General features: G+C 40.5%; 2 protein-coding genes across 6 annotated transcripts in view; one reads left to right on the top strand and one right to left on the bottom strand.

Annotated features, from left to right (window-relative positions):
* The window catches only part of si:ch211-106n13.3 (vWFA and Collagen domain-containing protein), a 48,083-nt gene extending 41,058 nt beyond the window's left edge, over window positions 1-7,025 (bottom strand). Inside the window, exons 1-5 of the mRNA XM_017707367.2 lie at window positions 6,743-7,025; window positions 5,562-5,685; window positions 4,289-4,852; window positions 3,171-3,336; window positions 1,501-1,726 (exon numbers count right to left, since the gene is read on the bottom strand). Coding sequence (XP_017562856.1) covers window positions 1,501-1,726; window positions 3,171-3,336; window positions 4,289-4,852; window positions 5,562-5,664 — 1,059 coding nt within the window. The 5' untranslated portion in view covers window positions 5,665-5,685; window positions 6,743-7,025. The remainder of the gene's footprint in view (window positions 1-1,500; window positions 1,727-3,170; window positions 3,337-4,288; window positions 4,853-5,561; window positions 5,686-6,742) is intronic.
* Window positions 7,026-10,314: 3,289 nt separating this feature from the next.
* Window positions 10,315-15,295, top strand: part of zcchc2 (zinc finger, CCHC domain containing 2) — a 41,523-nt gene continuing 36,542 nt past the window's right edge. For 3 of the 5 annotated variants that reach the window (XM_017707405.2, XM_017707406.2, XM_037547699.1), the window contains exon 1: window positions 10,316-11,640. In XM_017707405.2, the coding sequence (XP_017562894.2) occupies window positions 10,885-11,640 (756 nt within the window). In that variant the 5' untranslated portion in view covers window positions 10,316-10,884. Of the gene's footprint in view, window positions 11,641-15,295 lie in introns of all 5 variants that reach the window. The other 2 variants (XR_005131851.1, XR_005131852.1) reach the window with 1 other exon arrangement.

Raw genomic sequence — 15,295 nt, forward strand, 5'->3', positions numbered from 1 at the left:
TTAGTGAAATATTGTGTATCTCGATATAAATGCCAGTGTAATTTTCACAGTTTTTAATGAGGCCGTTTGGTCTGATACCTTTTCACTGGGGCCGTTTGGTCACCAGATCTGAGAAATGACGGTGTTTTTTCTCAGATGGCTGAGGGTGTCCTAAAATGTACCCCGTAGCCCCACCTAGTGCTAATTAACATATATTTGTATGTTGGTCAGTATGAAAAAGAAAATGAAAACTGCAAAATGAAAAGTTAATTTCCAGCAGGTGGTGCTGATGTTCGTTTTCATTTGCCTTTTCGTTCTAACAGTTAAAGCGCGTCCGAAAATGGAATCACGAACTGTCACTTTGCTGTTGATTTATTCATTTTGCATTCTCATTTTAATTTGGTCAGATTTGCAGCCGATCGCTATGAAAAAGAAATAAGAAAGTAAACTTTGCATTTTGATTTTAGTTTTGACATGTATTCTGCGTTTCATGAAGACCAAATCAAAGCTAAAGTGAAGTTTGTGTTTTCTTTTGTCTGTTAGCTTTTTCATTTTAGATTTGGATATGAAAAACCAGAATAATGACTAAAATGAAAAGACAAATAGCTGTTTTCAATTTATTTTTAGTTTTGTCACAAATGGCTCACGCTCATGTGAAAAATGAAATTGCAAATGAAGGCATTTGATTTCATTTTCAATTTTGGCAGGATATTTGCGCAGATGTTTGGAAAAAGAAATGGCAAAAAGAGGTTTGCATTTACATTTTATTGTTTTCATTTTCATTTCCATTTTGGCTGGATTTGCCTCCCATACACTCGGATGTACAGACGGTTCTTTCAGAATGGTTTTGAGACATTTGATTAAACAAAACACCTTAGAAATAAGCACACTTAATTTTTTCGTCTTTTCACCCTTCTCTCAAAACGGTAACAGTAAGAAAGCATAAACAGATCTACATTCAAGGCAAGCAGAAGGCTGTAAGAAGCTAATTGCTAAAGATCTGCAATTATCCAACAGAGGAAGCTCTTTTCACTTCTTTTATTAATCTCTTTTCAAGAGCACAACACAGAAGGAAACCTTTTAATTAAATTCTGTGATTGGGGCCTGCTATGCTAGAAGACTAGATGCTAGAAGCATACTACGCCGCTACTTTGGTACAAACCAGCTCGCCTCGGCCACATACTGATCTGATCTGCACTGTATATGGTGTCTAAAATATAGTGTATATTTAAATTTGAAAACAAGTTAACTAAAACAATTTAAAAATAGATTAGTTTCCCCAAAAGTGAATAAATACCACATAAAAACTGAATACCGGGAAGCAAACTGCAAGTCATCTCCTAATATCTGTGTCTCATCTAAGCCAAGCGGCATGTAAGTTTTGCTCTATTACTTTAGGAGAAATGTGGAAAACAGAATACAAGTAATTTACTATGTGTTATACTTTGATGTAAATAACAACTGAAATTCTAACCTTGTTAGGAATAGGCAGAAATAATGTTTTTAAAAGATCTGACAGACCTTAATGCCTCGGTCGTTGAATATGACAGTCTGTTCATTCTTCACTGTGCTGGTGCTGGTGAAGGTCACAGATTTCTCAGCTCCATTAAAGGTCACAGCAACCTGCCTGACCCCATTCTCAGACAGCACCCTCCATAGGTCAAACTTCATACGGTGAGCTGGGTTCTTCACACGCAGTGTGGCCACAAACACATATGAAGGAGGGAGGCCTTCTGGAAAGATCTCACTGTGAAGTGTATTAGTATGTTTAAACAGTATATCTTATAGGTCCCAGTGCAATGAGTGAAACATGAGAATATAATTTGCTTGTTTATTCACTATGATTATGTCTCAAACAAGTTAATGTTTTCAAAGTACACCACTCCACCCACTAGCATCTAACATTAAACTAAAGATTTATGATAGACTATCTATTTGGATCACAATAATTATATGTCATATTTATCTGTCTGACACGCCACAGGCCAAATAAGAAGGTTACATAGATTCCAGAAGGCCTCTGCTGTGCAGCATGTATATTTTTGATAAAATATATATTTTCCTATATTCGTTGATGGTAATCATTTAGATATTTAAAAGAGCTAAATCAATGTTATCAAACCACTCTAAATAAACACAGCTATTTACAGTGGTTTGATGTGAAATGCTTCATTGTAAAAAACTTACAGACTTCAATTTCTTTACAGTGGTGGACCTGTCTTCTGAGTTTTTATATGCAATGTTGATAATGATAAAATTGAGGTAAATCTGAATGTTTTCTTTGGGACTATTTTGCCTTACAACACACTGCATGTACCTCTCTGCCATGAATGGATTTAAAAATACATATTTTTGTGATATGATTTTGGCCTTAAATATCATAAAATAACGTCTCGGGCATCAGGCAGTGTTACTTGTAATAATTTTATGTAATACATTTCTGTAGAAGCATTACACTCACACATTTTGACATCTGGTTCCCATCACCACCACTATGAACAATTCTGACATGGTCAATTTCTCTAAAATGGAGCATTTCACATCAAACCACTCTGAATGACATTATTTACATCTTACTGATTTAATTATTCAAGTACTGTGTGAAAGATGTGTTTGCAAACAGTTACCATATGTGAGATTCATTATAAATAAGAGGGAGATAAATAGACATCAAGTCTGTCCGCATAATGTTGATGGAAGCTAACTGGTGAGATGCTGTAAGAAACTGGATATTTCCATGAGTCATGAGTGTGCAGATATCTATATGATAAAGATTTTATCCAATCACCGTGTACCCCAGTGTGAATGCCACCTTGCAGACCCCAACACCCAGTTAGTCACTCTCATTATAAGCAATATACTCTATGCCATAATGTTTCTTTGGCATGTACAATGTAAATGTTCTAAAACATATTGGGAAAAACCATACAATATAAAATGTGCCATAACTCTAGCATATGCTACATTTTATGTTTTTTTTCCCAATGTGCTGAAATGTTTGTAAATTTATGCATTAAAATGTGTTCTCTAAAAGGAGGTTTTAACTTATTTTTGCTTCAAAAATCAGTGGCCTCATTTAATTGATTCATTTAATTGACACAATTAATTGAGGAGCTATAGAAAACACCAAATGCACCTGATGTCCAGTGTAGTGGTTGTATTTTTGACACTAATGTTTCAAAAGAAGCTACCTGGTGCTGCGGGTGAGGTCCAGGCGAGGGTTCAGCAGGTAAGCTCCTTCTGATATGAGAGATCCCTGGACCTTTTTAGCCACCACCTCAATGTCCATCAGACTCATCAGGTCGAAGCCCTTCTGCCCGTTCACTGTACCAGTGATCCTCAAAGGACACACAGATTCTGAGGAACGAAATCATGCAACGTCAGTCAAATGTTTTATTGCATTTTAGCTCAAATTATTAAATGATCTAAAATTGGCATATAAATAGGAATAAATAACAAAAAATGGAAATGAATTAAATCCACTGTCCTTGCAGACAGGAGGAAGAACTAAGCGTAAAGTAATAGCTTGACCAAAAATGCTAACGTGGCATAGCATCCACTAGCAAGATACTGTTGGCTACACAATTTTTGCAATATTAACATTTTTGACTTTCGACTTTCAGCGTATTGCATCTCCTTTCTTATATCTCTTAAAGGGCCCATATGTTACATTTTTCATGTTATATATTTAATTTTTCCTTTTAGGCCTACTAATTTAGGTGTGTGCATTTATTTATGTACCATTCTGACATAAAAACCTCCCTTTATCCCTTACCTCTGTTCTAAAACACTCTTTATAACTTCATTGTGAATGGGTGGCACAAACTTGTATATATGTAACTGCATTCATTTTTGTTACATCACAAAAGCGAATTCATAACAGGCCTAGATTCCATATATGGGCTGTATGGACTGGGGAGTGAACATTACATTTACAAACTTTAAGAATGTATAAGTACCACAAATAGCTCTTTTATTTCTAAAAAGTGAGGAAAATCCAGTTTTCCATGATTTGGGCCCTTGGTAAATGAGGTAATTAAGGCACTTAACATAAAAGTGGAGAAAACATGTCCATGAAAGAGCACTCAGTATTAAATCATTAGTCCCTCTGGCAGAGGATCCAACTGTCTTTCATCCTGCTCTCCTTCCAAACATACATCTCAAATGGGTTACTAAACAGTGTTCAAAGAGGGCTACCATCATTTCCAAATCAGAGCTCATCCTCAGGATTAGATGGTGTTGGGCGTCTGTCACCCTCCAAGCCCAGAACTGTGGGATGCCTCGCGCAAAAAAGTGGAGCTTAACTCACCCTCGCAGAGTTTCTGCTCCATCCTGTCCCTTAAATTCCCAATGGAGGTGTAGTCCTCCACGTGAAGGACATAAGTGGATGAAGGTTTGTTGGCCATGGACACCAGCTCAGCGTTTGTGATCTCATCGCCCACACCAACAGCAAACAACACAATGTTCTGGGCTTTGGCCTCCATTGCTGGATCCACCACGTCATCTTGAGAGCGACCATCAGTTAGAACCACAGCAATGCGGTTTCTTGTGGCCTTCTTAGTATAGTTTGGTGTGGAGAAGACGTGGTCAGTGGCGAACTTAATGGCACGGCCGGTCTGAGTCTTGCCCCCCAGGTAGGAGATGGAAGCAATGTCTCTGAGAAGTTCTTGAGTGCTCTGGTGCTTCCCCAGAGGGATCTCTAGTCGTGGAGTGTCGCTGTACTGGACCACGGCCACCTGCGTGTGTCTGGAACTCACATCAAAGCTGCTGGTGATGTTGATGAGCCATCGCTTGGCTGTGTCGAAGTCTGCAAGCCCCAGACTCGAAGAGCCATCAAGGATGTACACCAAGTCATTTGGAGAGGTGCTACAACCTGCAAGTCCAGGAAAGCGTTTGCCGACAGGTCTACACTCATTGGCCACTTGATTAGAAACCTGGTGTACAGTTAGATGGTGTAGACCATTTGTGGATGCACAGTTTGTGTTACCCATCCACTAGCCCTTCATCAGTGGTCAGTTTCTGACCACAGAGCCTCTTTTAGCTGGATATGTTTACACGTTGGACCACTCTCAACCCAGCAGTGATACTGACATATAATAAAACTCCAGCAACACTCCACACACAAACTACCATGTCAGTATTAGGGCTGTGCTGAGAATGGCCCACCACGCAAATAATATCTGATCAACAATGAAACTGACCAATGATGAATGCTATAGGGGGCAGATGACAAACTGTGCAATAAAAAAGGGGATACAGTCTATAATTGTAGACTTCTATAGTGAACTATAAGGTAGGTAGGGTATGTAGCTATGGTAGATAGCTTGTATAGTGACCTATGAGTGGAAGTACAAGACAGGTGCTACTAAGAAAGTGGATAGTGAGAGGAATAGGTTTCTAGAGAAATTCACAACAATTCAATCAAACAAATATAATTTTGAGTCAACAGTACATCAGGACAACAATATAACACTGCAAAATATCAAAATATGACTGTAATGAGGACATAATTGTGCATACAGTGCATCAGGTGGTGATAATTACAAGAATTTATAGTAGAGGAAAAAATTACGGCAACAAACCAGCTTGGATGTCCTTCTGATCCTGTCCTCTGGTGTGTGTCAGGAAAAGACAGACCATTAGCAACCCCAACATCCATTTCCTCATTATAGGTCTTCTGGGCATTAAAACTGTATCCGAGAATTCCTGCATGTTAAACATTATTCAAGTTTGGTGACTACCTGTTCATAATAGCCAGGTGAACATACAACAAAACAGCCATTAAGTACAAGTCATTCATTTTTCAGGTAATATTTCTCAGAAGATAATTCAAGAAATGGTTAAACGATAAGGAGAAAACGGGACTCTTAATAACCATGCAAGACCTGGTAGACCACCAAAACTACCACCATCAGGTAAACAGCACTTAACACTTTCATCTTTGAGAGAGAGGAGAAAATCTTAAAAAATCCACTGGTGTTTCTGTCCATCTTTCCACTGTGAGAAGACAACTCAATGCTATGCGTCTGAAAGGATGTGTAGCTAAGAAGCCCTTATTCAGAAAAGGAAACAAATGAAAGAGAGGAAAATTTGCGAATCAAACAAAGAAGTTATCGGTGGTCTCAGAATAAATGGACTGCAGACCTTAACATCACTGAATGTGTTTGGGAATACTTGAATCATTAGGATCAGGAAATGCAACCAACTTCTAAGACTGAACTTTGGAGGAGCGGAAAAATATCCTTGCAGATTTCTTCGAAAGTGAGTCTCCTGAAAAGAGTGGAAGGTAGGATAAAGAAGAGCAGACACTCTTTTTCCTGACTCTGAAAAATGAAGAACTTGTGCTTAAAGACCATTTTGAGTGGAAATGAAGAAAATGACAGGTGGTCTTTGACTTGTGCACAATACCGTATCTATGTATTCAATAAAATAAACAGTCTGAGACTGATGCGTCATAACAACAAGAGGTTTTTGCAGCATCCTCTAATCTAATATGCCTATGAAGATAATTTACTTCAAGAAGTAACTAGCACTGCAAGACTATTTCTGCCAATAAATATACAAAAGGTAACAACACAGCCAGAACAACCTCACAAAAGCCTTAAGGAGAAAGTTTTACATGTAAGTCAATGTAACACTGTAATTTAATGTATTGTTAATGCAATCTAACTATTCGAACTCCAAGTAATCCTAAACCCTTTCCATTGGTTCCTTTGTCTTAAAACGAAGTTCAAAAAAGCTTGAAGATAAATTGATTACTCACCTTTTGTCAGATGGCCTCCAGAATTGCTAGGCTAGTTTCAAAAAGTAGCTGAATAACTAAGAAAAAGGACCAACCCTACTCATCATTGACACAAGCCTGTGTGCCCAAGTCCAGCTGAATGGATAGATGCAGCTTGTGTTTATAGCTACACAGACAGTGACGTATAACCTCAGTGCTGTGAATGAGAGGGTGAGAGGGCTCAGAGAGAGAGAGAGAAAGAGAGAGAGGAAGGGAGGAGTGTGGGTTCAGCCCCTCCACAAAACCACCTTCAAAGAAAATCAAACCAAAAAGGCTCCATGCTTTCGAGGCCTGGGCCTATTCCACGGACCAACACAAATAGAGTAGCTGACACGACACCTCCTGCTGTCAAACATTCGTTATATGTTATAGTTTATTGACGTTGCACAAACATTAAATGGGAATTCCACTGAGTTTTCAGAATTTCTACATAATTAAATGGTTAAGATGTAAACACTGTCATTCAGAGTGGTTTGATGTGAAATGAGCCATCCTAGAGAAACTTACAAAGTCAGAACTGTTCAAAGTGGTGCTGATAGGAACCAAACGTCTGAAATAGCTTGAAAAGCTTTCTCACAGCAAGCTATTAATACAAAATGGTTACATACATGTTGCCTGATGCCTGGGATGTTTTTGCTAGGGGTTTTGGCCTAAAATCTATCCAGTCCATTCATGGTGCAGCGGTACCTGCAGTGCATTGTAAAGCTGAATAGCAGCAAAAACTTTTTTTTTCCAATTATACCACTATTTTTCCATCAACATAGCATATAAAAATAATTTGGATTGTAAATAAAATGGTAATATTTGCATTATAGACATCACAACCCCTGGTTCCTGTCTTCACCACTTTAAAGAAATACATTTCTCCACAATGCACCATTTTACATCAAACCACTCTTAAAGACTTTGCTTACATCTTACTGTATGAAATATGTCCTGGAATTCCCCCTTAAGGCTAACGCTTGGGCTGTAATGTGCTTTATACTACACACTTAAAAAGGATAGTTCTTTAATGGTAAAGACAAGTAAAGAACATGGTCATGTACAGACCCATGAACACTTAAAGAGCTCTATGCATGATAAAGGGATTCTTTGCATTGATAAAGTGTTCTTTATATTGATGGTTCTATATAGAATCTTGTTGAAAAGGGTTCGGTGTTGCACCAAAGAGGCTTCTTAAAGTGTTACAGACTTGACATACTTTAAAAAGATGGTTATTCAAGGGTTCTTTAGGAAAGAAAGCAGTTCTATATAGAACCGAGAACACTCAAAGAACCCTTTGCATGATTAACAGGATCTTTGCATCGCTAAACGGTTCTTCATATTGATGGAGAATGTGCTGGTTCTATATAGAATCTTTTTGAAAAGGGTTCTTCTATTGATACAGGCTTGACATAGTGTAGTCACACTAGAAGAACCCTTTTTGGTTCTATATAAAACCGTTTTCAAAAAGAATCTATAAAGAACCACCTAGCGCACTCTGCAATCTGAAGAACACTTTCATGATGCTACGGACCCTTTAATCATGCAAAGGGTTTTTCTGAGTATTTATCACCTTTTTCTATATTAAAGAACCCTTGAAGAACCATCTTTTTTTAAGCGTGTGCAGAAGTAGGACAATCTCTGTGGTGTTCTCCAGACACAGTTGATTTCCTTCAAAATATTTGCAGAAGTTAAGGCTGAATACATTAACACAGATGTGTCGGCTACTGCTCTGATTTTACTGAAGGTAGGCGTCCAATGAAATAACCACCTCCGCCACATTCTCAGCTGGACAGTTTCTGAATGAAAAGGTATGTTTACAGGATAAGGGGCAGACAGGATGGACCTGGATAAAAATGTCAGCTTAAACCACACGAGGCAGAGGTGCCATCAGAAACTGTGAGGTACCTTTTGTAAATGGCCCTCTCTGTGTTTATTTTTATTCCCGCAAACCCGGGACGCAAATCCTCTGTTCAAACAAACCTTTATATTAGCACAGCTATTTTGAATCAAAGGTGGGCTTACCAATGGCGTACCCTTACCCAAACAGTTCAGGTACCATAGCAGAAGACCTGGCAACTCAAACAGGGCAGGACATAACATAACATGCATTACAAGTATACAAAGTCTGCAAGTAGGGGTGGTCTGTCTATATCTGTAGGGCATGTGTCAAGGACGAGGAACAGATTAAAGCTAAAGTATTTATCAGCAAAGTTATTATGTAAAAATTCAGAACAGCTTGAAATGAGGAAAGTTGCTGTTGTGGCATTAACACATCTTTCCAAAGTTTTTAAAAGGGTTCAATGATTTCTCCAGCAATGTTGTCTAGATTATGAGCTCTAAAAACACTTGCAAGCCCATCTGACTAAAGACCTTTTAGTGGTTTTTACCAAGTTTCCTCCCCAGTTTAGTCTGTGCCTATTCCACCTGCTAGCTAGGCCTCCCTCGCTTATGATGCTACCAAGCTGGAAGGAGAAGTCTAGCACCTGTTTCCACCGAAACACGTCAAGCATCTTTTCGAACTACCGCTAATGCAACATCATTGGGCAGTTCAAGAACGATAACTGGCGATTCTGTTACGTTAGCTAACAGATTGTGCTGAGTAATGGTGTGAAAGGGAGGGTCACCTCACCCACCCAGACACAGTGAGGGCAATACTATTATCTTGAACTCCTGGCCATGGATGGCTGTGGCATCATGTGAAGAATATTAACTTTGACCATGGTTAGGCTTCCTCAGTTAAATTTCTATGAGTTTGTGCTTTCCTGGGAATTTTCAAATTCTACTGAAGTATATTGCTGTTGTCGGAAGAAAATCTCGTATCTCCAAAATAGTAACTTCACAGGAGAAGGAAAAACATGCTTTACTTTTAATGGAAGTCAATGGAACCAGACATATTTCAAATCAATTTTGGGCCATTTCTTTTGGCCCATTCATCATGAAAGTTTGATACAATATACGTCAAAAATGGAGTTACGTCAAAAATGGAGATATGAGGTTTTGTTCCGACAACAGCGATATGTTTCAGGAAATTAATCTGCTTTTCACTGAGCTCTACTTTCATATTTACTTTGTGTTATATCAATATTTATGGTGGGCTGAAGACCAAAAAGTCAGACAGACAGACATTTTTAAGCCGCTTATCCTTCTGGGTCGGGGGGTAGAATTTTTGTTTCACATAACAATATTTGTTTGCAATATAGAAAAGTGAGTCATTTGAATTTAGTATAAAAATATGTTTGTTCTCTGGTTGGGTGAGGGGGTAACCTTCTGGCAACCCAAATCAAACAGGCCAACTTTAGACTCAGCTTTCACCATTTTTACTTATACATACTTCACTGAAATAACAATGTATGTATTTACGTGTGCATAAATGAGAAATCATGGAGAAAGACAGGAGCCTCATATACATGCCACGGAGTGATTTGGGTTTTGTTCAAAGGATTACGGACGTTCTCAGGCTCAGCTGTGATGAAGCATCGCCCTCTAGTGGAAAGAATGAGAGTTGAATGAAGGGCTTCCACTAGATGGCAACAGCCCCTTTATCACAGCGAACCGGTCCATTAATGCCATAATAACTTCACATGTCTGTAAATTAAAATATGAAATGAAAAAGCGAACATCCATCGAATTTTCCTCCGCACGTCGTCATGGCAACGACGGGCGGTTGACAGCTTATAATTTAAATCATCGCGAGACTTTGCAAAGTGTCGCGTGTGAATTACAGGCTTGACATTGTGTATTCTCGAGCAGAGCCGTTATTTGTAACGGTTTCTGAATGGTTAACGGTAACGGTAACGGTTATTCCAGGATACTGTCGTCTCATTTTCATGGAAGCAGGTCGCAAATGCAGTTTCGTTTCTTCAAAAGTAGAAGTTTAGGACCCAGCAGTTCGCAGGACGAGGGGGGAGGAGTCCAAAAATGATTGGCAGGATTTTCTGGAGGCACGGCGGAGCGAGTAGTCTGGCAAGCTGACCACAACCACAGCGCCTATCCTGACGAGAGAAAGATTTTTTTTTTCGCGAATTCTGTTCCAGTTCGGCCACGATTTCTTCTCGAATGTCTAAAAATCGGCGGGGAGGCGGTATTTGCAGCCTTATATCACCGATGCTCGCTCAACAGATCGCCTTACGGAGTGGATAATGCTTAAGATGAGGCTGCCGGTGAGAGCGGCGGAGGAGGGGGGCGACACGGCCGAGGGGGAACGACGGGAAAGCGGAGAGTGTGGCACGAACTGCCCGTTCGGTACCGCTTTTAGTTCCGCCGCTTGTAACGGGTCCGAGGAGCCGAACAGCAGGAGACGGAACCGCCCGCTGCAACTCGAACTCGACAAGGAGGCGGTGTTCGAGTGGTTCGGTCTGCGCCTGAGCCCGGCCAAGCGAGTGGAGTTCATGTGCGGTCTCCTCCATATGTGCCAGCCGCTCGAACTCCGCTTCCTGGGCTCTTGTCTGGAGGACTTGGCCCGAAAAGACTTCCACGTCCTGCGGGACTTCGAGGCACGGGCGAACAGCCCCGCCGACCTGGCGCTGCTGACGGACATGGCCGACCCCGTCGTGTTTTCCAGGCTGCTGGTCTGCCTGTCCCTGCTGGGCTCCAAGAACAGGGAGTGTGCGGGGATACTGTATCGGACGTTGAGCCATATGGACGTATTGCATTCACGGAGCTGTGGGGTGCCTTACTCGGGGCTCCACCCCAGCCAGCCCAGCTGTGAGGCCGGACTGGAGGAGACAGCGGAGCCGGTGACTCTGGAGCAGCTGGCTTTGCTCTTCACCATGGCCTCCTTACACCCGGCGTTCACTTTCCACCAGCGGGAGGTTGTCAGAGCTCAACTGGAACGCGTAGAGACGTTAATGGAGGAGAGGAGGGCGAACCACGGAGGCTCCAGAACTCAAACACTGGTAGTCTCACACTATTAGCATGCTGATTAGCCAGCTGAGTGACAAAACACACCAAACACACTCTTACTTCTACTTCCACCCACCACGCAGTTAATGTTTGGCCCCTTTTGGGGCTGGTTTACTCGAATTTGTGGTTTAAAATAGCCACAGAAAGTAGCTAAACACAATTTTCTTGTTTATATCCCCCCTTTATAACAACTCATGTTCTCTAGGTTGTCCTTTCTTGATGAATCGTGCTCTTTCAAGAGCGGAGGACAAGCCACAGTACTCCCAAAGCTCAAAAGCCGGTAGCCTCAAACTAGTAACATGGCATGCTGACTGACCAAATGAGCTGCAAAACACATCATTCAACTCTAATTCCTACTTGCAGCTACAGACATGATGTACTATTTGAGGCTGGTTCACTGGTGTTTTTCTGGGGGTTAAAACAGCCACAGAAAGTAGCAAAACATCATGTACTCCCTTAAATTTGAATCACCCGTATTCCCTCCGTCGCCTTTTCTTGATGAATCATGCTCTCTTTTATCAGATGACTGATTTAAGGAGTTTCACATGACTGACAGCTGGTTAGCGCGCGTTCATTCATATGGCGGCCAGTAGCATTCGCTCTCCCTCTGGAGTGGGCGGGGCCTCGGCCGACCGAGGCTGCCTACTGGTCGGATAAGTGAATAGGAAATACCTGGGGAAATCCCATGGGTTTATGGAGAATGAGCTTCAGGTCAGCAGTTTGGAGGCCTTTGGCAGTGGCCATGTGTTGAGGACAGTTATTCAAGCATAACTGATTACAGATACGTACCAGCTGTGAATCTAGCTTGGGAGTTGAATGCTGCAGTACATAATAACTAGTCATGAAGTATGAGGTAGGATTGGGAAATATGGCAGAGGTCATGATACTTGAAGACATTTGTACAATACATATTACTATAGTTTATCTGCGGTTCGGACAGACAGAATGGCCCAGTAATGCCACATGTGTAAATACTGTGATTTTTATTCGCTGGTTCATATACTGCATTGCACTAATTATACTCTAATTTCTATTGAAACATGCAGTTGGTCACTGTTGTCAAGCCCAGAGCACATTGTGATAAATATTTTATCACATCTTAAAATTTTGTAATTTATCATAAAATATTGTCATGTTGCCCAATGTTAGTATGCCATGCAGATATTAGTTACTAATAACAAAGTAGTAGGTCATTGTTTTCACTATAAGGGTTAAGGGTATATCAGTGCATTTATACAGTTTTCAGTTTTGGTACTGATCTTGAGTTTAGTATTTGATTAAATTTCCAGTAGTTCATGTGTTCAAATGTCTTGACTCTACAGAACTCTAATAATGTACCTCCCAGTTTGATTTGGCCAAAATCGGTTTAGCTGTGCCAACATAATAAGCCCCAAAAATTGCAAATTTCGAGGAAAATTCAGAAGCGCTGCACCTTCCTCCCTGCTTTACTCTGATAGGATGCACCCAGATACCTAGTTTTGATCATTTCCAGTGGTTTTTATGAAAGATGGCAAATGAGTAATCCTCATGAGAGTGAGGGAAGTATGGCTGGTACAGGTTTCTAACATTTTTTGGCATTGTATTGGAATTGGTACAGTCTTAGTATGAGCAAATATTATTTTGTGATGTTAGTAGGTTATCGAAGCAGGCGAACTGTGGATTATCTATCGAGTTAAATATATAGCGACTCCCCATTATCCACTTATTTCACAAATAGCATAATATTCGTACCATATCATGTGGCAAACATGTCCTGTCTATGTTCGTGGAATTTGTGAACATGCAGCCTATGACGCATTTCTGCCATGCTGCCTTTTTAGATATGCACTTCTGAAAGGAACAAGGGAGTCTATGAAAATTTGTGGTGGCTTTTGTGTTGTTCGTTTGAAGAGAAGACTCACACTCTCCTGATAGCACTGTTCTCTACAGGCTTGTCTTTTGAAATCTCTCCAAGCTTTCATTCCAGAAACAAAGAGGAATGTGCAACAAAAAATAAAATTTCCAGGCATCAGCATCCTCCTGAACCCGTCCAACTTCGCATCGTCCTGATGATGGTTTGCTTATCAGCCCTAGGCATGCATTCAGGCCGTGATGTGCTGGCTGTGTCTGCTGCTATTCTCTGTGTATGCTTTTGATCAGAGCCATCGGGTGTCTCGGCTGAATGGCTGTATTGTGGGCTTGGCATTGTGTGGCCTAGGCCGTGGAGCCTTGCACAGCTCTAGAATAGGCCAGGCCGCCTGCCCGATGGGGCTTCCCTAACTGTTTAGATTCAATACAGCCTCCTGAATGACTCAGTCTATCTAGGAGTGCTCTGTGCTTCTGTCTTTATTGCTGCTGTGGTATTGTGCTTATTATCAGACACCATTTGTGTATGCATTGACTTGAATTCAGATGCCTAATGCAGTTAAATTTTCAGCATGCCATTAGAGTAACCCAACCGTGTGCTTATGGAATTGTGAGTGATATGACAGAGGGAAAACTTAGTCATGCGGATTAATTGTGAGTGAGACTGCTGTCACTAACTATCATTAGATTCATCTATGAAAAGAGGCATTTGAGGTCAGGACTCAAGCAGATGATACTAAAACTGTCTGAATAATCAAGTGCCAGAACGAAGACGGGACCTGTTCCAACCAACAAGTACAATGGAAAAGATGGATCCTAATCCAATCCACAGCAAAGCTAACACTTATAGGAATAATTTGATTAAAAATCTAGTTTATATACTTTTACACTTCCACCAGACATAGTCAAAAAATCAGTAGTTATCTGCATCTTTAATGAACAAAATGTATGCATGTAGATAAAAGCTGCTGCTTTATATGATAGGGGTTGTGCAGAAATCTGACTCCCCTGCATAATCTGACTCCCTTTCACACACCTGCACCCAGCATCACCTATACGTTCTGCCCTTCCTGAGTGCAGTAAGCACATCAAAACAGTATTGATTTAAAATATCAGTCATATTTGTGAGATATGTAATATCTGTGATATTTTTTTAAGGCTTTTACTGCAAATACCCTCATTCCTGTTCTAGAATGTTCTCCCACATTTATGCTGTTCTAGAAGTTCTCCCCCATTCACACTCTTAATGTTCTCTCCTTTTATGGATGCTAGATTAACAGTTTTTATAGATAGATACAATGAACGTTATCTATAGCATACATATGCTACTGTTATAAGGGGAGTCAGAAGAAGCACAACACCTGTTGTCTAAAATGCCTGCTCTGCTTTCAGCCACACAGAGAGGTTTTGTTCATTTTTATAGTTTGCAGTAAATGCTATTGTGTTCTACATCACATCAAGAAGTCTGTGCAACAGTGTTGAAGGCCTGGAGTGGTTGCTGACTATTAGTGTTTGTTAGCAGCATTAACCCTTTAGCGCCAGTGTTAAACTGAAGAAACGAAGTTTGGACACCATGCATGTCTTGGCTGGTCAACTACATCTGGGGTGGAAAAGTGGAACCTTTTTCTTCGATTCATTCATGGAACAGGGATGCAATTTTTAACAAACACTTTTGGGTTTTAAGCAAATAGTTTTGAATAGATGTGCAGCCTTTAGGCACCCGTCATAACACCAATGTCCCTTTAATGCCTTGGGTCTTGTCACTTTGACAAGTCTTGTGACAAGTGGGCTGCTTTTCCAATT

The sequence above is a fragment of the Pygocentrus nattereri genome, chromosome 19 (genome assembly GCF_015220715.1).
Source record: "Pygocentrus nattereri isolate fPygNat1 chromosome 19, fPygNat1.pri, whole genome shotgun sequence".
Lineage (NCBI taxonomy): Eukaryota > Metazoa > Chordata > Actinopteri > Characiformes > Serrasalmidae > Pygocentrus > Pygocentrus nattereri.